At 58.6% G+C, this 24214-nt stretch overlaps 4 protein-coding genes across 6 annotated transcripts in view; 2 read left to right on the plus strand and 2 right to left on the minus strand.

The window, feature by feature from the left end:
- The window catches only part of NAXE (NAD(P)HX epimerase), a 2381-nt gene extending 274 nt beyond the window's left edge, over positions 1–2107 (plus strand). Inside the window, exons 2-7 of the mRNA XM_039702198.1 lie at positions 1–122; positions 297–405; positions 941–1051; positions 1180–1293; positions 1379–1526; positions 1601–2107. Coding sequence (XP_039558132.1) covers positions 1–122; positions 297–405; positions 941–1051; positions 1180–1293; positions 1379–1526; positions 1601–1803 — 807 coding nt within the window. The 3' untranslated portion in view covers positions 1804–2107. The remainder of the gene's footprint in view (positions 123–296; positions 406–940; positions 1052–1179; positions 1294–1378; positions 1527–1600) is intronic.
- A 137-nt stretch (positions 2108–2244) lies between these two features.
- Positions 2245–5556, minus strand: GPATCH4 (G-patch domain containing 4). Of its 2 annotated transcripts, none has more exons than XM_039702196.1 (7): positions 5377–5556; positions 3916–3989; positions 3747–3839; positions 3477–3584; positions 3255–3361; positions 3093–3143; positions 2245–2984 (listed from the first exon to the last, which is right to left on the minus strand). In XM_039702196.1, exons 1-7 carry the CDS (start codon positions 5450–5452, stop codon positions 2387–2389), a joined length of 1107 nt encoding a protein of 368 aa, XP_039558130.1. In that variant the 5' UTR covers positions 5453–5556; the 3' UTR covers positions 2245–2386. The 2 variants fall into 2 exon arrangements, with proteins under 2 accessions (XP_039558130.1, XP_039558131.1); XM_039702197.1 differs by lacking the exon at positions 5377–5556 and adding an exon at positions 4193–4380.
- Positions 5557–10307: 4751 nt separating this feature from the next.
- UBQLN4 (ubiquilin 4) lies at positions 10308–21238 on the minus strand. The gene is made up of 12 exons (XM_039702121.1): positions 21230–21238; positions 20968–21171; positions 19053–19204; positions 16768–16973; positions 16067–16329; positions 14818–14976; positions 13937–14162; positions 13431–13570; positions 12932–13015; positions 12245–12360; positions 11486–11663; positions 10308–10948 (listed from the first exon to the last, which is right to left on the minus strand). Exons 1-12 carry the CDS (start codon positions 21236–21238, stop codon positions 10796–10798), a joined length of 1890 nt encoding a protein of 629 aa, XP_039558055.1. The 3' UTR covers positions 10308–10795.
- Positions 21239–21335: 97 nt separating this feature from the next.
- Positions 21336–23604, plus strand: LAMTOR2 (late endosomal/lysosomal adaptor, MAPK and MTOR activator 2). 2 transcript variants are annotated; one of them, XM_039702291.1, is made up of 4 exons: positions 21336–21489; positions 22753–22915; positions 23018–23107; positions 23380–23604. In XM_039702291.1, exons 1-4 carry the CDS (start codon positions 21422–21424, stop codon positions 23434–23436), a joined length of 378 nt encoding a protein of 125 aa, XP_039558225.1. In that variant the 5' UTR covers positions 21336–21421; the 3' UTR covers positions 23437–23604. The 2 variants fall into 2 exon arrangements, with proteins under 2 accessions (XP_039558225.1, XP_039558226.1); XM_039702292.1 differs by lacking the exon at positions 23018–23107.
- The last annotated feature ends 610 nt before the right edge of the window (positions 23605–24214 follow it).

Genomic DNA, 24214 nt, shown 5'->3' on the forward strand with positions numbered 1-24214 from the left:
GGGCGGTGCCGGGACCGCGCCTGGGGCTGGGGCTGGGGCCGGGAGCGCTGCCGGTGCCTTCCCCGCCGCGCCATGCACGTCCCCCGAGCGGGGGCCGGCGCCACGGGGCTCCGCTTCCTCGGGTAGGGACGGGGTACGGTGGGGAGGGGTCGGGCAGGGCAGCGGGATGGGTGCAGGTGTACACGGGGGGCTCAGCTCTGTGTGCTGGTGCAAAGTCGAGGGGGTCACAGATCACAGCCCGCAGGCTGGGCCTGGCCGGGTTTTGGGGTACCCAGGGGTGCCGTCTCCCCCCCCAGGCAGGAGGAGGCCCAGGCTATCGACCAGGAGCTCTTCACTGAGTACAAGTTCAGCGTGGATCAGCTGATGGAGCTGGCGGGGCTGAGCTGTGCCACTGCCATCGCCAAGGTGGGGGTCCTGGGGGGCACAAGGGGGTCCTGGCACTGTGGGCTGAGCTGTGCCACTGCCATCGCCAAGGTGGGGGTCCTGGGGGGCACAGGGGGTCCTGGCACTGTGGGCTGAGCTGTGCCACTGCCAAGGTGGGGGTCCTGGGGGGCAGAAGGGGGTCCTGATATTGTGGGCTGAGCTGTGCCATTGCCATCGCCAAGGTGGGGGTCCTGATATCGTGGGCTGAGCTGTGCCACTGCCAGGGTGGGTGCCCAGGAGGTGGGTGGAGGTCATGGGGGAGAGTTCCAGCACTACAGGCTGAGTGCTACCCCCACCATCGACAAGCTAGGGGCCCTGGGGAGCAAGGGGAGGGGTCCTAGCATTGTGTACCAAGCTGTGCTACCACCAAGGTGGGCACCAGGAAGGAATAGTGATCCTGGGGGATCATCCCTGTCCCATGGGCATACCAGTCCCAAGTTGGGGGTCTTGCAAATCCCAGCCCCATGGTGTGGGCCCACTCCCCCATCATAACCCTGTGCCTCTTGCCCCCCATCAGGCCTACCCACCCAGCTCCTTCACCACGAGCCAGCCCGCTGTGCTGGTGGTCTGCGGGCCAGGGAACAACGGCGGCGACGGGCTGGTCTGCGCCCGGCACCTGAAGATGTTTGTGAGTCTTGCACAGGCAGCCACAGGGTCCCCATGAGGGTGCTGGTCCCTGTGGCCTCCAGGGAGCCACTCTTCTAGCTGCTGCTGGTGCCAGAGTGGGATTAGCTCAGGCTCCTTCTGCTCTTGCAGGGCTACCAGCCAACCGTGTATTACCCCAAGCGCCCCAGCAAGCCCCTCTTTGAAGGTTTGACCACCCAGTGCAATAAGATGGATATTCCCTTCCTCCCCGAGTTCCCAACCGAGGTGAGGAGCAGCCCCCAGCTTGGCAGCACCTTCCCCTGGAGCTGTGGCCAGCTCTGCCCTTCACCTGCCACCATCCCCGCCGCAGGCTGCGTTCATCGACGAGCTCTACGGCCTGGTGGTGGATGCCATTTTTGGCTTCAGCTTCACGGGAGCAGTGCGGGAGCCCTTTGGCAGCATCCTCAGCACTCTGGAGCGCGTCACGGTGCCCATCGCCAGCATCGACATCCCCTCAGGTGAGTTGTGGCTGCACCTGCCGGGGGAAGGTGCCCGGCCAGGGTGGTGCCAGCTCCAGCGTGGCTCGTTGCAGGCTGGGATGTGGAGAAGGGGAAGGCAGACGGCCTCCAGCCCGACATGCTCATCTCCCTGACGGCGCCCAAGAAGGCAGCGATGCATTTCACCGGCCGCTACCACTTTCTTGGGGGCAGGTTTGTGCCCCCTGCTCTCCAGGAGAAATACGCTCTGAACCTGCCGGCGTACCCCGGCACAGACTGCGTCCTGCAGCTCACCTAGAGCTGGGGCCACAGGGGCTGGGGGGCCAGGCCTGGCTTCAGCACTGCACGCCAGGGCCAAATTCTGCCCAAGCCTCTGCTAGGAGGGTGCTCAGCACCTCACTGGGCTTTGATGTGAGCCTGCAGGATGGAAAGGCCCAGCAGGTGGGAGTGGTGAGGGGCTGCAAGGTGAGCTCTCTCTGGGGCTGCTGCCTAATCCAAGTGCTACAGGTGTAAAGGTGAGGGGGTTCTGCCACTCACGGCACCACTCACACTTTGGGATAATCTGATCGCAATAAAGATTTATTCATGCCCTTGAAAAAATACGTCAGTACTCTGCAGTGTGTGTCCTTGTGTCCTTCTGTGACAGGCCCATGGCAAATGGGTCCCTGCCCCAGGGCCTGGGGGGAACCAGGGTCACTCCTGAAGGTTCAGGTGGTGAAGTAAAGCTTGATCCAGCTCCAGACCAACTTGTCCTAGCCCAGCATCCCCAGGCAGCTGGGCCACAGTGCTGGGCTCCATCTGGAACGAGCTCAGAGCACCCACCAGCACCAGGATCAGGACCCTTACAGCCAGGTGGCACTGGCAGCTGCACAGTCACTTGCTCATTCTGGCTCCTTCTTCCTCTTCTTCTTCTTCCTCTTCTTTATAGGGCTGTATCCCAAGTTTGTCTCATCTGTCTCTTGCAGAGGTACATCTGTTTCAGCTGGCTCTTCTCTGTCCTGCTCTTCCTGCTTCTTCTTCTTTTTCTTCTTTCTCCTCTTTGCAGCCTTCCCATCCTCTTCCACCACCTCCTCATCTGTGCTTTGCTCTGGCTTCTTCCTCCTCTTCATGACCTTCCCCTCCTCTCCTGATACCTCTTCTCCACACGGCTCTGTGATCACCTTCTTCTTCTTCTTCTTCTTCCTCACGACCACTTCCTCTCCTGTCAGCTCCTCTTCTCGGCTTGACCCCTGCTTCTTTTTCTTCTTCTTCTTCATAACCTTTTCTTCTTCCAACACCTCCTCCTGTTCTGTGTTTGGTTCCTGGCTCTGTGGCACCTCGGCTCCATCCCTGGACTGTTTCCTTTTCTTCTTTTTGCCCTGGCTGCTGTCTGGGTGCTCCTGCTGCTGCCCCCGTTGCCGGTACGTGGCCAGGAAGGCTCGCTCCTGCTCCTCCAGGCGTGCCAGCTTGGCACTCATGGTCAGGCCGTGACGGGCACCCCTGCAATGACCAGACAACAAGGACTGGCACCTCCCCAGCAGGGAAGGTGGTGCCCAGCCCAGCCTGGAAGGAGGGGGCAGCCCGGCCAGCTGACCCCCAGGCACTCACTTGTGTGCTGTGCGGCCCCCGCACGCCTGCACCAGCTCCTCGTCCGTCAGCCTGGGGACAGACAAGAGGTGTCACCCCAGCATCTGTGGGGCACACGGGCTGGAGCAGGGCTCCACCTTTCAGCCCCGCTCCCTCCCCGTCAAGGGATGGGCCCAGCCTCACCTCCTGACCGAAGAGAGGTCCAGCTTCTCCTCCTCCTCCTCCTGGCTGCTCTCAGAGCCGGCGGGCAGTGCCACAGCCTCCTCCCCACAGGCTGTGAGCGTGGCTGACTGCAGCACAGAGACAGAGACTGTGAGAAAGGGCAGCGAGGAAAACGGGGTTCTGGGGGCCACAGCAGCAACGAGCTGGGGGCCAGGCAGCCCCCAGGCTGCTGGGGCCAGTTACCTTCACAAAGCGGCCGTAGAGCAGGCTCCCACTGCTGCCAGCCTTGCGTGGCTTCTTATTGCTGATGCTGCCTGCCTGCTCAGAAAGTGCCTTCACAGAGATGCCATCCTGGGAGAGAAAAAAGGCAAAGGCTTGGAAATGATCTGTCCAAGCAGCACCTCTCCACCACCACAGCCCCAACAGAGCCTGGGGGGATATGGTGGAGTCACCGAAGGAGCCCAAACAGCCTCCCCTGCCTTCAACCCCATCCCTGTCCCCCAGCCCTCCAACCTGCCCGGCCTCCACAGCGATGTTGGCGGCCGCCTTGTTGAAGACGTGGTCCCACCAGTGGAAGGTGAAGGGCTCCGCCGCGTCGTGTCCCACCTGCGGGGCACACAGGAGCTGCCGGAGGGGCTGCGGGGGGCAGCGGGCCCCGGCCCGGGGCAGGACCGGCACTCACCCCCGCCGTGTCGCACTTCACCTTCACCCGGATGGCCTCGGCGATGCCGTCCTGCCGCCTGCCCAGCCCCTGCCCTGCACACGAGGCACCCGTCAGCCCTGCGGGACCCCCAGGCTGGGGAGAGACCCCAGAGCGGCTCCGGCAGGAAGGAGGGAGGCGGGGAGGGGGACCGGGGGCTGCAGGGTCCCGGGGCTGGGGGGAGATGGGGAGGATGGGGCTTTGGGGGGGGGATCAGAGTGTGGGGGAGCCAGGGACAGGGACCCCCGCCCGGCCCCACCTCGGCGCCAGCCGTGCCGCCTCAGCTGGGTCTCGGCGAACAGCATCCCGCGGCCCGGCGGCTCCGGGGCGCTCATGGCCCGGGGATCCCCGGGGGTCCCGGTGTGTCCCGGTGTGTCCCTGGGGGTCCCGGTGTGTCCCTGGGGGTCCCTGGGGGTCCCGGTGGGTCCCGGCACCGCCGCACGAGGCCGGGGCGGGGTTACGGAAAGGGCTGTGCGCATGCGCGAGGGACACACGGACATGGGGACAGGGATAGGGACAGGGGGACAGGTAAAGGGCCATGGGAATGGGGGACAGCCGGACATAGGGACAGGGATAGGGACAGGGGGACAGGGGATACACGGACATGGGGACAGGGACAGGGACGGGGGGACAGGTAAAGGGCCATGGGAACAGGGGACACACGGACATGGGGACAGGGATAGGCACGTGGAGACATGGGAACAGGGATAGGGACAGGGGTACACCCGGACATGGGGACAGGAGTAGGGACATGGGGACAGGGAGTACACGGACATGGGGACAGGGATAGGGACGTGGGGACAGGGTACACGGACATGGGGACAGGGATAGGGACATGGGGATATGGGAACAGGGGTAGGGACAGGGGACACACAGACATGGGGACAGGGATAGGGCTGTGGGAACAGAGGGTACACAGACATGGGGGCAGGGTTAGGGACATGGGGACACACAGACATGGGGACAGGGGAACAGGGGCTACATGGACATGGGGACAAGGATAGGGACGTGGGGACAGGGGTACACGGACATGGGGACAGGGATAGGGCTGTAGGAACGGGGGTAGGGACATGGAGATGGGGGACACAGGGACATGGGGACAGGGATAGAGATATGGGGATGGGGGGATACACAGACATGGGATCAGGGACAGGGACATGGGGACAGGTGTGAGCATGCACATGGGGACAGAGATGAGGGCATGGGGACAGGGGGACACACAGACATAGGGGCCACGGCGACATGAGACATGAACATGGAGACGTGGGATACACGGGGATGGGGATACACATGGGTGTGCACACAGGAGCACACACAGAGCTGACCTGTACACAGACAGACAGACAGACAGACAGACACACACACACTTTTCCAAGCTGCCCTACTCCATAAGCTCCTAACCCCAGGATGTTTCCCTCCTGACCTTCTCTTGAGCGGCCCCACCTCGGCGCCAGCCGTGCCGCCTCAGCTGGGTCTCGGCGAACAGCATCCCGCGGCCCGGCGGCTCCGGGGCGCTCATGGCCCGGGGATCCCTGGGGGTCCCGGGGTGTCCCTGGGGGTCCCGGTGGGTCCCGGTGGGTCCCTGGGGGTCCCGGTGGGTCCCGGCACCGCCGCACGAGGCCGGGGCGGGGTTACGGAAAGGGCTGTGCGCATGCGCGAGAGGCGGGGCCGAGAGTGCGCCGGGGGCGGGGCGGGGCACGGGGGCGGGGACAGGGACGGGGGGACACACGGACATGGGGACAGGGGGACAGGTAAAGGGCCATGGGGATGGGGGACAGCCAGACATAGGGACAAGGATAGGGACAGGGGACACACGGACATGGGGACAGGGATAGGCACGTGGAGACATGGGAACAGGGATAGGGACAGGGGTACACCCGGACATGGGGACAGGAGTAGGGACATGGGGACAGGGGTACATGGACATGGGGACAGGGATAGGGACAGGGGAACAGGGGCTACACAGACATGGGGACAGGAGTAGGGACATGGGGACAGGGGTACATGGACATGGGGACAGGGATAGGGAGATGGGAACAGAGGGTACACAGACATGGGGGCAGGGTTAGGGACATGGGGACACACAGACATGGGGACAGGGGAACAGGGGCTACATGGACATGGGGACAAGGATAGGGACGTGGGGACAGGGTACACGGACATGGGGACAGGGATAGGGACATGGGGATATGGGAACAGGGGTAGGGACAGGGGACACACAGACATGGGGACAGGGATAGGGCTGTGGGAACAGAGGGTACACAGACATGGGGGCAGGGTTAGGGACATGGGGACACACAGACATGGGGACAGGGGAACAGGGGCTACACGGACATGGGGACAAGGATAGGGACGTGGGGACAGGGTACACAGACATGGGGACAGGGGTAGGGATGTAGGGACAGGGTACACGGACATGGGGACAGGGATAGGGCTGTGGGAACAGGGGTAGGGACATGGAGATGGGGGACACAGGGACATGGGGACAGGGATAGGGATATGGGGACGGGGGGATACACAGACATGGGATCAGGGACAGGGACATGGGGACAGGTGTGAGCATGCACATGGGGACAGAGATGAGGGCATGGGGACAGGGGGACACACAGACATAGGGGCCATGGCGACATGAACATGGAGACGTGGGATACACAGGCATGGGGACACACATGGGTGTGCACACAGGAGCACACACAGAGCTGACCTGTACCGGCGACATGAGACATGAACATGGAGACGTGGGATACACGGGGATGGGGATACACATGGGTGTGCACACAGGAGCACACACAGAGCTGACCTGTACACAGACAGACAGACAGACAGACAGACACACACACACTTTTCCAAGCTGCCCTACTCCATAAGCTCCTAACCCCAGGATGTTTCCCTCCTGACCTTCTCTTGAGTCACTTTGAACTTGCCCCTCCATAGTCAGGGCTGTGGCCACAGGGAACTGCCCATACCACGGAATTTGGTAACAAAAAAAATGGTTTGTTGAAAGGAATGTGGGTGTTGGTTTCCTGCCATCTTTCTCTCCTCCGCATTTTTCAGGTTTGATTTCAAATTTGGAAGTGTTACACTGGGACACTGGGGGGAAAGGCTGCAGATCCCCTCCAGGGAAAGGGGGAGGAATGAAATGTAAAGATATCCTTGACAGCAGAAATCTCTCCCAATCAATCAGCCGGATTTGCCACTACCTGCTGCTGAAATCACTTCATTCATTATGTTTTAAAATAATTAATTCTATGTATCAGAGGAAAATGAGAAGAAACAGCCAGTGAGAACACCTTTGGGCAAACTCCTTGGGGAAGGAGAGATATGGGAGTGAGAAAGCGCAGTGGTTCCTTTGGAAGGAGGCCTTTGAACAGCACATTAGCAGGGATTAGGGAAAGCTCTGGAGGGGATTAAGATTTCACTCAAAGGCTCCTTCTCAGCCGCCTTCAAAGCTCCTTTTCCTCCGGAGCCTGGGAAGGCCAAATCTGCACCCCGTGGGTACCAGAGCAGAGCCAGCTGCATCCACCCTGCAGCCCCCTCCTGGTGACCCCAACCCCATCCCAGTGATCCCAGTCCCCTCCTGGTGATCCCAGCCCCCTCCTGGTGACCCCAGCCCCCTCCCAGTGACCCCACTCCCCTCCCAGTGACCCCAGCCTGGCTGTCCCACCCCCGAGGGCTGCAGCCCCGACCCTCCCACCTCTCCTTCCCGCAGCTCTGCCCTGGGAGCAGCACCGGGCAGCTCTGCCAGGCTGCTGGGGGAGGTGGCACTGCATGGGCACCAGAGGCTGCCCCGTGCCTCTGTTTCAGCATCTTGGCTGTAGGGCTGGCAGCAGGGGAGGAATGAGCCCAAAGTGGCACAAGAGGAGATGCTACAGTTCCCAGTGATCCCAGCCCCATCCCAGTGATCCCAGTCCCCTCCTGGTGATCCCAGTCCCCTCCTGGTGACCCCAGCCCTCTCCTGGTGATCCCAGTCCCCTCCTGGTGATCCCAACCCCCTCCCAGTGATCCCAGTGACCCCAGTCCCCTCCCAGTGACCCCACTCCCCTCCCAGTGACCCCAGCCTGGCTGTCCCACCCCCGAGGGCTGCAGCCCCGACCCTCCCACCTCTCCTTCCCGCAGCTCTGCCCTGGGAGCAGCACCGGGCAGCTCTGCCAGGCTGCTGGGGGAGGTGGCACTGCATGGGCACCAGAGGCTGCCCCGTGCCTCTGTTTCAGCATCTTGGCTGTAGGGCTGGCAGCAGGGGAGGAATGAGCCCGAAGTGGCACAAGAGGAGATGCTACAGTGTGGAGAGACAGGGGAAATTTGTTTTCCCACTTAAGCAAGAGACGCCAAGGACTGGACAGCCTTTGAGGGCTCATCGTGGCATTTCAGGAGTTAGAGAACTTGTTAAAATGGTGGACAAAGTCTTTTTATATGGAGAGATAATGATGACACAAGGGGAAATGGTTTTAAACCAAAAGAGGGAAGACTTAAGCTGGATATTGGGAAGAAATTGCTCCCTGTGAGGGTGGGGAGGCCCTGGCACAGGGTGCCCAGAGCAGCTGTGGCTGCCCCATCCCTGGCAGTGCCCAAGGCCAGGTTGGACAGGGCTTGCAGCAACCTGGGACAGTGGAAGGTGTCCCTGCCCATGGCAGGGGTGTGGGATGAGATGAGCTACGAGGTTTCTTCCCACCCAATCCTTTCTGGGCTTCTCAAACTCCTGTGGACTCTCCTCAGTGCTTCACATCCACTGCAGCAGGATTCCTCCAGCATGCAGGGATGCATTTCCAGCCAGCCTTGGAGTCACCAACCTGCTCCATCCCTCCAAGCCCCTGTTCCAGCACACACACAGAGCCCCTGCACTGTGGTGACCGACACCACCTCACACCTTGCTGGCACGCTGAGGGGGTGGAAGGATGATTTCTGCCTGGCCAGAAACAACACTGCTGGGGCTCATTTTGCTCCTTGGGGATTCAAACTCACTATAGGGCTGTATCCCCACACCCTGTGCACCCTCCCTTCCCTGCTTGCACAGCCATCCATCCATCCATCCATCCATCCATCCATCCATCCATCCATCCATCCATCCATCCATCCATCCATCCATCCTCCCACAAGCACATTCCTTACAAGAGCTGGCTTGTGCAGACTTCAGTGCCATCAGGGGACACTGAAGAGATCCCGAGGCTCACAGGCACTTTCAGGAGAGTGTTTTGAGCTGCAAAGGGACCAATCAGTAACATTTGGGAAGAGCTCTGACCCTGCCAGTGCCAACTGGGACCTCCAGTCCCATCCCTGCACAGCTTTGTGCAAACTTGCCATGTCTGAGAGGTGCACAAAGCACTGCACGTTTGTGCACAGCCTCCAGAAGAGGTTAAAGCTGCTTTCTAAATCCTCCTCCAAGGGACTGCAGGCTCATTAGGATGCACACACAGAGGCAGGAGTGTTTCCAGCCCCGTGTTTTCTCCACCACCTACACTCTGAGCAACACCAACACCCATCCATCCCAGCTCCAGCTGGGTGCAGCAGGTTTTACAGGTATGCAGCAAACCTCCTGTTCCCTCTCTGCCCAATCCTCCCACACTGAAAGAAACTCAAAACTCTCAAACAACACTGACTCCCAAGCTCTCAACAGTTCCAACAGCTGCTAATTGCCAATTCTAATTCAAAGGGAACTTCCAAACTGGCACTTTAGTGTTTGGGAAGCTCCAGCAGCATTCCTGAAGTGTCAGAGGTTTCCTGGCCAGGAGGGAAGGACAGCACAGCACAGATTAATCCCAAGTAACTGGGAACTGGCCCAGCTGAGCCAAGGATGAGACAGGGATGCAGGGAGACAGATGGTTGTGCGCATTTATTTTCCTTTGATAAAAATGGTGTATGCAAATTACACAGCCATGGAGGCTCCTGGGAAATACCACCCTGCTGCTCCTGGGGAGTCTCTTGGACAGTCTGAACATTCAAACACACCAGAATGGAAGGGGGGGTGGAGGATGGATCTAAACTGGGAGGAACATGAACTTCAACATTTTTCAGTGAGGCGAAAAGACTGTTAGCTTATTTTTCCATTTCCTTTTTAGTTTTCACACTTGTACAAATGAGCCCACTGAGCACAAGAGTCAATGCCCCTGGACACCTCTGACCAGGAACCACATGACTTGGGCAGAAACACACCTTCCAAACACCTTCCTCTGCACAGCACCTTCAACTCAAGCTCAAGAACGGCACACGTGGTCACTGCACACCCCTGGTTTCCACTACACCACCCCCAGAGTGTAAAGAGGCCACACTTCAAATGCAGGTTTTGCACCCACTAACCCTCTACCAGGAGACTGGAGGCACCTGTGAGTGAGGGACACGGGCTCGGTTCATCCCAGGAAACATTAAGACAAATGACATCAGAAATTCTCAGGTAATTTCAATTTTTCTTTTGATCCATTCCCAATAAGACACTGAGAGAAATAACCAATCCCCAAACTCGGCTCAATTTTTTAAATATTTGCCTGAAAGGAGGGCTAAGGGAAGGAATCATGTACAGTTAAAATCAAGCTACTCAAAACACAATCATTCAGGTAAGTAACTAGAAGTATCGCCTCTACCATCTAGAGAGAGAGAGAAGAGTGTCTGAGACAGGGCATATTTAGGAAAAAATACACATCTGAAGTCTCTGTGGCCACGATGAGAACTGGAATCCACATACAAGCCAGTTAAAGAGCATTTCAACATGAAATCTTAACTTAGTAGGAAGGTCAGGGGTTAAGCTGTATCTTTTTGTTTTAAATACATGGACAGCTGTCAGATATGAAAATGACGGCGGGCTTTCCGGAAAGATCCCCTGTGCATGTGTATGGATGCGTGTGCTGACGTCTGTGGGGCAGCAGGGCAGAGCTTAGGAAGGCTGGGAGCCCAGCAGTCTCTCGATAGCTGCGTTGATGTCCCCGCCGGTGGCGATGAGCGCCTGCAGGTTGGCCTCACGGTTGATGAAGCCCATGGCATTCAGCTGCTCCAGCTGCTGTTGGAATCGCACTTCGGGACTCTGCGCCTGCGAGGGAAAGGACACGGACCCTGCAGTCAGAGAGCAGGCACAGCACCCCAACAGGGGCACTGCAGGAACCCCAGCTCAGCTCCATGTCAGTCCTGCTTCTGTACTGACAGTGGCACGGACCCTGCAGAGAGCAGGCACAGCACCCCAACAGGGGCACTGCAGGAACCCCAGCTCAGCTCCATGTCAGTCCTGCTTCTGTACTGACAGTGGCACGGACCCTGCAGTCAGAGCAGGCACAGCACCCCAACAGGGGCACTGCAGGAACCCCAGCTCAGCTTCAGGGTCCTGTGGGGACAGTCTCCATGTCAGTCCTGCTTCTGTACTGACAGTGGCAACAGTGCAGGCAGAAGGATCCCCAGCACGCTGAGCTTAAACCTCTTAAAGGTTTCAACACCCCAAGACCCCAACACCAAACCTGGCCTAGAGCACCACAGCCACAAGAGGCTGTTGGGGACCACATCCCCTGAGTGGGGTGAGGTGGGGACCCCCCGGAGACCTCCCTGCCTGTTCCAGCACCCACTGGGCGTTACGTACTTGAGAGCTTCCTCCGGCCAGCAGCTGGATCATCTGCTGCATGAGCTGCTGTTGAGGGTTACCACCCCCAGCTGGAGAGGCACTGGCCGGCGTTGAAGCAGAGGGAACGGGGTTCTCCGGGATTGTGCTTCCTCCTGTGGAGGCCGGGGGCATCCGGGGCATGCCGAAGGAGCCAAGGCTGCAGAGGAAGGCAGGGCACGCTCAGGGTGGCACTGGCAGTGGGGCAGCAGGGCAGCCAGCAGGCGTGACCAGGCTGGCCCTCACTGAAGGCCCTGCTACAGGGCAGCTCTGAAAACTGAACCAGCTGCATCCATGTTCTGGTCACACCTGGCACTGGGGGTGAGCAGAACTAACAGAAGCCTGCAGAGAACTGCTGTGATGGAGCGTGACCCGTGGTGTAAGCAGAGAGCTGATCAGCCTCCCCCAGCACACCCACCCAGCCTGGTGTCTGTCCATCTCATACTGCTCTCCAGAGATAAAGCTCTTGAGTTTAGTGCACACCAAACACAGGATGGGGGAAGGACCAAGTGCATTCCAAACCTTTTCTCCAAAAAGAAAGGGTCAAGCACTTCCCAGTGAAGCACAAGCAAGCAGTGAGTGCTAATTAGCTTGCTCAGAGGGGCCTGCAGGCACACACCAGCACAAGTCCCCATGAGGTGCCCTAAGCAGATCTCCTGGATGAATCCAGAGCCGGTTCTGCCTGCTGGTGCTGGGCACGGCAGCTCTGCCTGCACAGCCCCGCTCTGGAGCGCTCCGTACCTTGGCACTAATCCGGGCGCCTCCGTCTGCAGCGTCTGGAGTCCCTGCTGGATCTGCAGCAGGGCCTGCATGGCGCGGGGGTTGGTGAGGATGGACAGCGAGTCCGGGTTCTGCATCTGGGGACCAAGGCAGAGAGACACCACGGTACCAACTGGGGAGAGCTCAGGCAGCCAGAGCTCCACCACTGTCACAGCGGGGCCAGCGCCAAGCTGCGCCTCTGGATCCTCCTCCGAGGCTCCAGACTGCAGGGCTCGCCTGCAGGGACACTCCCAGAGCTCACAGCAGCTTTCCTAAATGAACTGGGTGAATCAGATTAGAACTGGGGACATGCCTTTGGATTCTGATTTACCTGGGAACCAGCTGCTCTAGCACAATTAACTGTGTAATTTTTGTAAGCTCTACACAGTGACAGACTGTCTACACAGGGGTTCCAAACAGCTTAACAAACCTAATCTGGAGTCCACCATTCAGTAATTCAGATGAGTTAATTCAGACTACCTTTTCTAACAGAGTTCTTCCTCTTTGTCTCCCCTGTGCAACCCCCTTCCTTCCTCAGCCCGGCCCCCCAAGCCCACATGCTTCCTGGTGCACTCAACCGAGCAGCTGAGATCCTGCCTGTCCCACAGAGGGGGAGAAGCTCTGGAGCCAGGGGCTGAGGGCAGCACAGGGCCAGCCAGAGGCCTTTACCTGCTGCAAGAAGACAGGGAGCTGAAGGCGGAGCTGTTCTTGAAGCTGTGGATTCCCAGCAAAGAGGGGGACATTTACCATGATCTAGCAAGAGACAGCACATGTAGGTAGGGTCAGAGGGTTGCTGCCACTTGCTGTTAAACCCTATGCAACTAAGCCATGAACAGGTCACTCGTGTGGCCCCTGACTCCCTCCCTGGGCTTTCAACATTGCTCCCCTGCTGCAGGGGATCAAAATGGGACAGCTCAATTCCTGACAGCAGTGTTGAACAGGGGCCTCCCATGTCCCTCTGAGAGCCACCTCCTGTGTTAGGGGCTCTGCAAAACACACTGGGCTCAGAGCTGGGGCTGCCTTCAGGCTATTGAGAAATACAACCAAACTGTGTATTCACCTGCTCCAGTGTCTGCAGGAGGAACCAGTCTGACCCCAGCAGCAGACTGACACCTCACACTGAGCTCATGGCCTGCCTGGCAACAGCAGACACCTGCAACACTTTTACCTGTGCTGCGAAGTCCGGGTTCTGGGCAAGAGTCTGCATCATGCTCCGCATGTAGGGGGCAGAGATCATATTCTGCATCAACTGGGGGTTTTCAGAAATCTGCTGCAGGAGTCCTTGCATCTCTGGGCTGTTGAACATGCCTGCAAGGGGAAGACAAAGAAAAACCCCTGATGAGCCTGAGCACCACTGCATTGCCTGAAACACAATGTGACAGGAGATAGCACTGCCTGTGCTCCATCCCCTGGCCAGCAGCAAACATGGCTGTGGACAGCCACAGCAGTGCTCTGCTGGCCACTCCTGCTCCTGACCTTCAGGGACAGCAGAGTTCCCAAAGGAACAGTCTGACAAACACATCAGACTAATTAAATGGTGTCTGCAAGTAGGTTAGACCCGTTCCTATGGATAACAGCCACAGACAGGGCTCAAATGCCAGAGGAACCAACCCTCCAAGGAAGCCTGGGTGAGCTGCTCAGCCAGCAGCAGCCTCCAGCTCCTCCCGTACGTACCAGCACCGATGCTGGCAGCATTCAGCCCAAAGGGGTTGGACACAGTTGGGGTGCCCTGGGTGGTGGCCGAGCCCGTGCTCCCTTCACTGCTGGGTGCCTGACTCTGGGAAGCAGGGGGTGTGGGGCTCCAGGGGTTTGGCAATGGCTCTCTGTTCTCTGTCCGCAAAGGCTGAGAGCTCGAGCTGTCAGAATTCCCCGTCAAGGAAGAGAAAGGATTGCTGCCAAACTAGGGAGAAAGAAAAAAAAAAAAAAAGAAACAGATGGAATCAGTTAGTCCCAGCAGACCAACCCCAGCACTGAGTGAGCCAGGGAACAGCAGATCATATTCAGCCAAGTCCAGAATTTGCTAAACATGTGCCATGATCCGCCTCCTGAGAAATCTGCAATCCACAACACACCTCACTCAGAAAAAGACCAGGCTCAGGAGTGGCCACAGCCCCAGATTCAGCTCCCAAATGCAGGGCTTCAAAACGCCCTTGTAAAACCAGCAGCCGGACATAGCAGGAGGTAATGCTGGACTGGAGTATGTCTGCACAGCCCTCTGCAGCCAGGCCTGTGCTCCCTCCTCCTGCACTACCAGCCAACTGGATCTGAGCCAGCTCCCTACTGAAGGCGTCAGGCTCCAGCTAATCCAGGGAGCAGAGGGCTGGGCTAACAGTGACAGGGCCTGCCCATCAGTCAGGGCTGGCATCCAGCTGCGGGCCTGGAGGAGCCAGAGCAGGTCTCTCCTCTGACACCTCAACCCATGTCATGAGAGGCACTGCACCATGTTCTCCTGCACTGGAGTGGAGCCACACTGTAGGAAAACTGCCCCAGCAGCACAGGGGACAGGGAAAGACCCCTTTCCCACACTTCACCCCACCCGCAGAAGGCAGCCATACCTGCTCCCTGGCTGCACTAAACATGGGCTCCTGGATGTCTGTGTACATCCGGCGCAGGGCGTTGTATCCCCCTGGAATGCTCTCGAGGTTACTCAAAGCACGGTCCTGGTTCCGCATCATCTCCTGCATCATGGCAGGGTTACGAGCCAATTCCATCGTCTGGGAGAAGGAGGAAAAGGTGCAAAGCTCAAGCTCCTCTCCCAGGAGAGGCAGAGGATAATTAAACCAAATTCACAGGCAGAGAGCAGAGAGATCATTTATCCATGCAAAGAGAGCCCAGGGATCCAGGCTCCTCCCAGGCCTTGCTCAGCTCTCTTCCTGCTCAGCCTCAGTTCAGCTTGATGAGATGGTTTTGTTCCCAAGCAGCATCAGGACATCCAAACACCCAGCACCCATATGTTCCCACTCAGACTGGATGGACTACATAGCACTGGGAAGGTGGATCCTTCCACCCTCTCCAGACTTTTGATGGGTCTCCCCTGCACAAAAAATATTCAGGTCTCATTTGAGGAACTGCTCAAGTAGAGATTCTTCACAATTTAGTCCTGCAGCTCTGGATTTTCATGTATGGCTGACACAGTTGAAAGCAGAATAACTGAGAAGCAGATGGAAACGAGGCCCATTCAGCACAACCCTCTTTACAAGCCTCCCCAGGAAACAGCAGAGTCCAGTTAATGGCTATTAACACCCAGATTCTCACTGATCCCTTAGGACTCCCTTCTGATGAACCTTTGGTCCTCCAGATAGCCAGGGCTCTTGGACATGGGTCCTCTCTGCTCTGGAAAAATGAGAGCCCTCTGGGATCCCAGCCTACACTAATGCTCCCCACTGATATAGGTAGTGAAACATTCACTGTACAGCTCTGGAGTCTCTATGTAATCTGACATGAGAACTAGAGAGAAACAAAGAACTTTTGCAGTAGCTTCACTTCTCCAGCACTGTTTTTATTCCCATTCCTGAATCATAACACAGTAGCCTTGCTAGAAAAATCCCAGCATCCCTTTTTTCCCAATCCACAATGGATTCAATAGCCCTGAAAGGGAGATAAGAGTTGCAAGGATGTGGGTTGAGTATTTAGTATTCACATAACTCAAGACCACCATCTGTTTGTGGGGAGCTCACAGCAGGAAGGAAGAGATCTCCAAAACCACTGCTCTGGCATTCCCACTCCTCCTCTGCAGCGCAGACACTGATGTTGGTCCACAAAGACTGTCCTCAACACTCTTTACTGAGCCCTGGTGTGACTCACCTGCCTCATGAGCTCTGGGTTATTAAGCATGTGGCTTATCTCTGGATTTCGCTCCATGAGCTGCTGCATCTGGGGATTGGCCATGATCATCTGCCTCATGAGGTCAGGGTTGGACATCATGTTCTGCACCAAGGGATTCTCCATGATCTGGGAAAGCATCTCCGGGTTGGACATCAGCTGCCGCTGCATCTGCTGCTGGAGCTCCATGAAGTTGGCAGAGCCCATGCCAAGGTTGCCCAGCCCAGTGATGCCACCAAAGCCAGCTGGAGAGGGAGCAACACACAGCAAGAGAAGCATGAGTCAGTAACTGTGAGCAACTGCAAAAGAGAACAGGCACAGCAGCTGAACTGCATCCCCACAAATCCAGGAGTATCTTGTATTCCTACAGCAGCCAGCCATAAGTAAGGACAGCCCTACACACACAAACTTCACCAAGTGGCATTACCTTGTGCAGATACACAGAGGTGTGCCCAAGGAGTATCCTGTATTCCTACAGCAGCCAGCTCTGAGTAAGGACAGCCCTACACACACACACTTCACCAAGTGGCATTACCTTGTGCAGATACACAGAGCTGTGCCATGGGAGTGACTCATGCAAAGCCCATGGCAAGCAGAGACAACAATCCCTTGACAAGGGGTCAAGAACCCCATCTCCTTGGTCTAATCCCACAAAATTCTTCCTTCTCCCAGTGCCCACTTACACAGGATGGATGCAGCACTGTTGGGGCCTCCATCTCCAGGACCTCCCACGCTCCCTGACCCGCTGCTCCGTCTGCTGCCGCTCCCCGCGTCCGGACCAGCACTGCTGGATGTGGAGGGCTGAGATGGGGCAGCAGGAGAAGAAGGGTTTGCACTGGGGGCAGAAGCAGCATTGGGGGCAGAAGCAGCAGATGTTGAATCCTGGACCCTGCAAAGGATAAAAAGTATTAAACTCCTGGCACTGGGGAAGGGCAAGGGGAGTCCTCTGCGCGGACACGGGATGTGCACCCCACGACGACCGGGATCCCAGCCCAGCTTCCACCCCGTCTGTGCCTGCTCTGATCCACAGCTGTGCTCCCAGATGCCTTCCATCTGCTGCAATCTGCCTCCCATCCTGAGCACTGCAGCCCCTGACATGTCCTGGCCCAGGCAGAGCAGCTGGACGGGTCTTACCCTGAGTTGTATCCAGCTCTTCCTTGAATCCCACTGAACTATTTACTGCGGGATATCCTTGAGCAATGAGGGTGCTTCAAGCAGCAAAATCCTTCTGCTGCTCCCACAGAAAGCACAGGAGGTTACAGCAGGGCTAGTGCATGGGGTAAACAACAATGCTCACTTCTGAGTATTCCTACCAGTGCTTCTGGGGCAAAAAGGAGCATCAGCATTACTGCACAAAGAGGGAAACTGAGGCACGAGGCAGGCAGCACCGGTCTCACAAAGCCATGGAATGTTTCTGGCCAGCTGGGCTCCAAATTCCCAGCTCTGCCACCTTGATGCAAGGCTCCTGCTCCAACACAAGTTGTCTGGGGCTTCTTTTAACCCACCCAAACAGACAGTGTGCTGTAAGCCACCACATAGCAGGTGCTGGACATCAGCTTTGCTGAATACACCAACCCAGGCTGGTACCTTCTTACCACAGTTACTACTCCTCAAGAGTGTTACAGGAATTTGAAAGAGAACATTTAAAAATTTTCTGAAGCCTCTCCAGTCATGACAGTGAGCCCTGGACTAGTGTTGAACAGCTTTCATTAAATTAGACCACAAAATTCACTTTACTCACCTCAATAATGCTATTAAACCTCTGACAACAAGAACAATGATTTCGTGATTTTTTTCCCAAACCAAGAATTATTCATTTTCTCTATCTCCCTTTCCTTTTTCACTCTTCTAGGACTTGAAAAATCAGCCCTGAAGGCCCCTGTCCTCTGTCCAGACTGACCTGACTGCTGCTGAAAACCACTGGCCACTGACAGAGGCAAAGAGTGGGAAAACAAAGCAAATGGGAAGCTGAACAAGAAAGGAAGAAGGAAGCCAGAGAAAGAGCACTTGGTTTCTCTCAGCCTCTTCCCACAGGAAGAGGCTGTAATGTCTTCAGTAAGCACTTTCCTAGGACTATTAGCAGGAGAAAAATGAGCAGCCCAGGACAGCTCTGATTGCCCCTTTGAAATGGTTCACCAATACCACATTTATACTGGAAACAGCAGGAACAGCATCAGGCTCTCAGGCTACCTGGAGAGACAGCATCCAAGGAGAGGCTGCAGAACCTGACAGCACACTTCCTTGTGTTTGTAAAAGAACAGGTGGAATTAAAAAAAAAAAGGGAAAAACCCCATCTTGATTAATGCAGCTGCCCCAGGGGAACAGCAGAACTGCAGAGACAGCCCTGGAGCTCCCTGGGAGCTGGGGCACACTGTGGCCAGAGCCTGAGGCATGGCTGTGAAGAGCCTTCCAAGATCAATGAAATGTGGCTGCAACTAAAGCACAGCAGCTGTTCCCAAAACCCTTCCTCTCTGGAAAGTGCTGGAAAGAGCTAAACCTGCAGGAGCCTGAGGTGTGTGGTGCACCTGAGCCACATCCCCACAGGGAACTGCCAGGGTGCACCCACATGAGTGAACCCCACTGTGCAGTTGTGCCTGCAGGGGCCACACAGGGCATGTGTGCCTCCTGTGCCACCTCACAGAGCCTGAGGAGGTGACAGAAAACCCAGGTATTACCACAAATTCACTGGGAAAGTAATTTTTTTTTTAATCAGCAACTTTTCCTAGGATTTTTGCTGGTTTGCTAGAACCAGTATCCATTGCTGATGAGTTCTTCCAAGACACACACACACGAGTAATGTTAAAGCACCCGCCCCTGCAGGTACCTGCCATACACCATCACAGCCATCCCTGCACAGGTTAGTGACAAACTCCACTGCTGTGTGCCACAGCTGGGCCAGGGAAGAATCCTCACCATCAGTCATTCCCACCCCCATCTGAGCCCAGCCCACCCAAGACAAAGCTCTTACTTCTGCGGAGTCTTAATGACCAAGTGAACAGTGAGCCCATCTTTGATCCCATGTTGATTCAACGTGTCTCCATCCTTCAGGATCTTCCCAGCAAAGATCAGAACCAGCTGATCCTGTTTGGCTTTAAACCGTCTAGAAATCTCTTCTTTGAACTGAAAAACAAATAGAATTTTTCAGGCAAAGGACTGGTACCAGTAACAAAAAGGGCTCACATCCACTCTGGGAGCAGCCCAAGGAACTGAGCAGCCCTCAGAGCCCACAAAGGTACCACACAGTCACCAGGGGCTGGTGATGTCTGAGCAGTTCATGAAAACCAAAACAAAGCAAAGACAAGCTCTGAAATCACAAACTATGCAGTAAATCTCAGAAAAAACAGAGCCATTCCCTCAGAAGAGCTGAAGGCTTCCAAAGCCAGACCAGTTGTGCTTCAGGCCTAACCCAAACACACCATTTATGCTGAATGATGAACTGGTTTCATCTGCTCATTTGAGTTTTTTTCTCCTAAGGAAAGCCAAACTCTGATTTAATACAGGACAGAGCTCTATGGAAAAGGCAATAATCCTTTACCAGCCAATGGAAGTAAACTAGGTCTTCTCCAATTCCTATTTCTGCAACTGAATTCCCTGTGAGCATGCCACAGAGCATGGACACCTCTTCCTCACTGAGTGCTGTGCTGGGATTTACACCTGCAAGCAAGACACTGCTGGGGCATCCCCACATTGATTTGGAGGAAATAAAGCCTTGGAAAACACAAACTAAAGGGAATTTAGAGGGGAAGGCCAGGATGCAGAGTGAAACACACGCAGGTTCCAGAGCTCTCAGCCTTCAGAGAACTCTAAAATCAAGGCTGGGCACAGCACAGCCCGACCCCAGATCACCCTGTCTGCGTCTCTCCCCACGCAGCTCCGCATCCCCACTGCACAAAACCCTCACAAAACCAAAGGATCAGGAGGGCCACACGTGCACAGCCCCTGCCCACGCCACGAACTGCTGCCCGGAGGTCCCTGCCAGGCCCTTCACACGCCGACCTCGTGCCCTACGCCCCAGCAGAGCGCAGAGCCAGCCCAACGCAGAGCCCATGACACCTTGCCCCAGTGGGCATCGCCACTTCCTCAACGCCAGGGCCGGCCCTAGAGCCCGCCCCTGCCAATCCCAGCCTTTGCCAAGCCCGGCCCTTGGCAATCCCAGCCCTCTCCCGCTCCCTGGCAGGTGCACAGCCCCCCCCAGCCCACCCATGTTTCCTTTCATCCAACGCTGGCCACAAATATCTGCCCGGTTCCTCTCCCCTCGCCCGGGGGATCTGCCTCCAGACGTACACCAGGATCCCCCAGATGTGCCCCCGGCAGCCCCTCACGCCCCTGCCCACATCCCCAACACCTTTCCCACCCCTCCGCTCAGGGAACACTCTCCCCCGCAGCCCAGAGACGGGCCGAGCCCCCAGACCCCACCCCGGCCCTTCACACCCCTCCCACCGCCACCACCCCCAAAGGCGCCCTCCGAGCCCCTCGGCTATTGTGGTTGCGACCCCTCCCACAGGTGAGACCCCCAGACCACCTCCCCTCCAAAGGCCTCGAGCACCTGCCCTGCTTCACACCTCCCCGTTCCCTCCCACCCCGGCTCCAGCACGGCCCAAAGGCCCCGAAAAGCCCCCGAACCCAGCCCCAGGCCTGATCCGGCTCTCCAAGGAGCCCCCCGGACCCTCTGGCCGCCCCCCGGCCCAGAGCACCCTTCCCCCGCCCCTCACGCCCGCGCGAAATCCCTCCCCGGCCCCAAACTCAGCTTCCTTTCCCCAAAAACCCTTCAGCCCACTCCTGGAGCCCTCAGCCCCCGCAGAGCAGCCGCCGCCGCCGCCCCTCAGCGCCCGCGACAGCCCCCCCCAGGCCTCTCCGCCTCCCCGGCCTGCCCCCGCCCCCACCTCGCGCACGGAGGCGCCATCCGCGATGACGATCTCCTCCTTGTCCTTGGGGGTCTTCACGGTTACGCGGATGAGCGCCCCGCCGGGCCCCGAGCCGGGAGCGGCGCCGCAGCGCCGCCTCGCCCCGGGACAGCGCCTCCCGGCGGCCCGGAGGAGCGGCGGCGGCGCGGGGGCGGAAGCGGAGCGCAAAGAGGCGAACAGAGCCTGGGGAGGGCGTGCTGCCCTCAGCGCCCCGCCGGTGCCCCCTCCGACCCCCTTTCACCGGCGCCATCCCCGGTCACCGAGAGCCCACACCCGCCCCGCATTCCCTCCTGCTGCCGAGGCCCCTCTGGAGTCCGAGCACCCACAGGGCCGGGCGGGACTACATCCCCCAGCATGCCCCGGGACCGGCGCGGCGCCGTGACGGCCCCGCCCGGCGCGGCCTCACCCCCGCCCCGCGGTGCCGGCGGCGGCCATGCTGCGGCCCAAGGCCCTGACGCAGGTGCTGAGCCAGGCCAACACCGGCGGCGTCCAGAGCACGCTGTGAGTGCTGCGGGCCGGGCGGGGGGCGGCCTTCCCCGAGCGGGCACGGCGGGCGGCGGGCGCTCCGCGATGCGGGGTGACGCCGCTGCGGGGGGATGCTTTCCCTGCCCGGGATGGTTCCCTCGTAGCTACCCCGGGCGGATACTGCCGCTGTCCCTGCCCCAGGGGATGCTGCTACCATTCCTCTGTCCCTGAACCTGCCTGGGCCGTGCTGCCCCTGTCCCTAGCCCAGGGATGCTGCCTGCCCCTATCCCTGTAGCAGGGGATGCTCCCTGCCCCTGCCCTGGGAATGCTGCCCCAGCCCCTGCCCCTGCCCTGGGAATGCTGCCCCTGCCCTGGGAATGCTGCCCCCGCCCCTGCCCTGGGAATGCTGCCCCAAATGCTGCCCCAGCCCCTGCTTCTGCCCTGGGAATGCTGTCCTCAGCCCAAGGATGCTGCCTGCCCCTGTTCCTGCAGCAGGGAATGCTCCCTGCTTCTGCCCTGGGAATGCTGTCCTCAGCCCAAGGGTGCTGCCTGCCTTTCCCCAGCTCCTGCTCTTGCCCTTGCACCTTCTCCTGTCCTTGCCTGGGGATGCTCCTTGCCCTTGCTCCTGCCCCTGCCTGGGGATGCTCCTTGCCCTTGCTCCTGCCCCTGCCTGGGGATGCTCCCCGTCCCTGCCCAGGGAAGGCAAAGGGCCAGGCCCTTCCAGGGGCAGGCGTGGGACTGACACCACACACCCTGCGTGGTGCTGGGCTACAGATGGTGCTGGCACTGTGCACAGCGTGTGGGGCTCCTTCCCTGCCTGGGGATGCTCCTTGCCCTTGCTCCTGCCCCTGCCTGGGGATGCTCCCCGTCCCTGCCCAGGGAAGGCAAAGGGCCAGGCCCTTCCAGGGGCAGGCGTGGGACTGACACCACACACCCTGCGTGCTGCTGGGCTACAGATGGTGCTGGCACTGTGCACAGCGTGTGGGGCTCCTGGTGTCTGGTGCTGGGATGCCTCCTGCACAGTGCAAAGGCCGTGCTCAGAGCTGGGGCTGTGCACAGTGTTTGTCCCCAGGCTCATGCCCAGCCTGTGGCAGGTCCTGCTGCTCCAGCAGACTGATCCACCACAACCCTGCTCGGGCCTGGGGGCCACTGCAGAGCTTTCTGGCTTTGAAGCCCCCCTGTCAAACCCCTGTGGAGTGGGAGTGTCTTGGGAGCAGTGCTTGGGACTGGGGGTTTGTTCTGCCCCTGGTTTTGAGAGGGTGTTAGAGGCATCAGTTTGCCCTGCCGTGTCCTCCCCAGGCTGCTGAACAACGAGGGCTCCTTGCTTGCCTACTCGGGCTACGGGGACACTGATGCCAGGGTCACCGCGGCCATCGCCAGCAACATCTGGGTGGCCTACGACAAGAACGGGCACCAGGCCTTCAACGAGGACAACCTCAAATTCATCCTCATGGACTGCATGGTATGTGGGGCTGGAGCCTGCCCTGCCCTGCCTTGATGCCAGGACCGCGTTGGGGGTCCAGGCCAAGCTGGGGTGCAACGGGTGCTGTTTCTCCCTGGGCAGGAGGGGCGAGTGGCCATCACACGGGTGGCAAACCTGCTGCTCTGCATGTACGCCAAGGAGACGGTCGGATTTGGGATGCTGAAAGCTAAGGTAATGGCTGGGGGGTCGGCAGGGCTGCATCCCTGCTTTGGTGTGGGAAAGAGCTCTTTCTTTTGGGATGGAAGGGCTGGAGGAAGCTGCCGTGCCTGGGACGCTCTTTGCACCTTGCAGAGACTCCTCTGTCCCCTGTGCCTGCCCAGGCACAGCATGACACCTTTCTAAGGTTCTAAACTGAAATATAAATTACAATAAGCAAACAGGCAGTGGGCAACACGTGTTGCAAAACCCACCTGAGCGTGGCTCATGCCATTCTCTGCTTGCAGGCACAGGCACTGGTCCAGTACCTGGAGGAGCCCCTCACGCAGGTGGCCGCATCGTGAGCAGGCAGTGGAGGGCTCTGAGGTGCCACTGGGCCCCAACAGCATCACCATCACCACCCTGGGAGGGGCATGAGTGGCCCCACGGGCATCCCGGAGCTCCAGTGTGGTCAAAAATAAGGTGGCAGGAATGCGGATGCTGGGGGAATAAAAGCATGTTTGATGCTCGTGTGTGTTGTGTCTGTTTTGGGGGAGCTGAGGGGTAACACAGCTGGACAAGGTGCCCATTGCCCTGGGGAAGACAAGAAGTTGCAAGGGGCTGTTGTCAAAGGAGGGGGGTTACAGCAGAGCCGAGCCCCTGCACAGCCCTGCTGGTCACACTGGGATAGCTGGGGGTGGTGGGGGCTCCTTCCCATCCTTATTTCCCTGCCTTTCACACGATGGCAGCAGAGGCGAGGGAACATTCAGAGCGGCGGGAGCCGGGCTGAGCGGGGATTCTGCTCCTGGCACGGCTGCCCTCGCTGCCATCCCACCCGCCAGTGCCCTGCTCTGCCTTTGCTGCCATCGCAGCACACGCTGCCCTCGGTGCCATCGCTGCCCTCGATGCCATCACACCCGTCCCAGCCCCACGCTGCTGTCCCACCCGTGCCACCCTCCCAGGCTGCCCTGCTGCCCTCCGTGTCCTGTCCGTGCCACCTTCCCAGGCTGCCCACGCCGCCCTCCGTGTCCTGCCCTCGCTGCCCTCCGTGTCCTGTCCGTGCCACCCTCCCACGCTGCCCTCCGTGTCCTGCCCTCGCTGCCCTCCGTGTCCTGTCCGTGCCACCCTCCGTGTCCTGTCTGT

Source organism: Passer montanus, unplaced genomic scaffold, assembly GCF_014805655.1.
Source record: "Passer montanus isolate IOZ18808 unplaced genomic scaffold, ASM1480565v1 scaffold154, whole genome shotgun sequence".
NCBI lineage: Eukaryota > Metazoa > Chordata > Aves > Passeriformes > Passeridae > Passer > Passer montanus.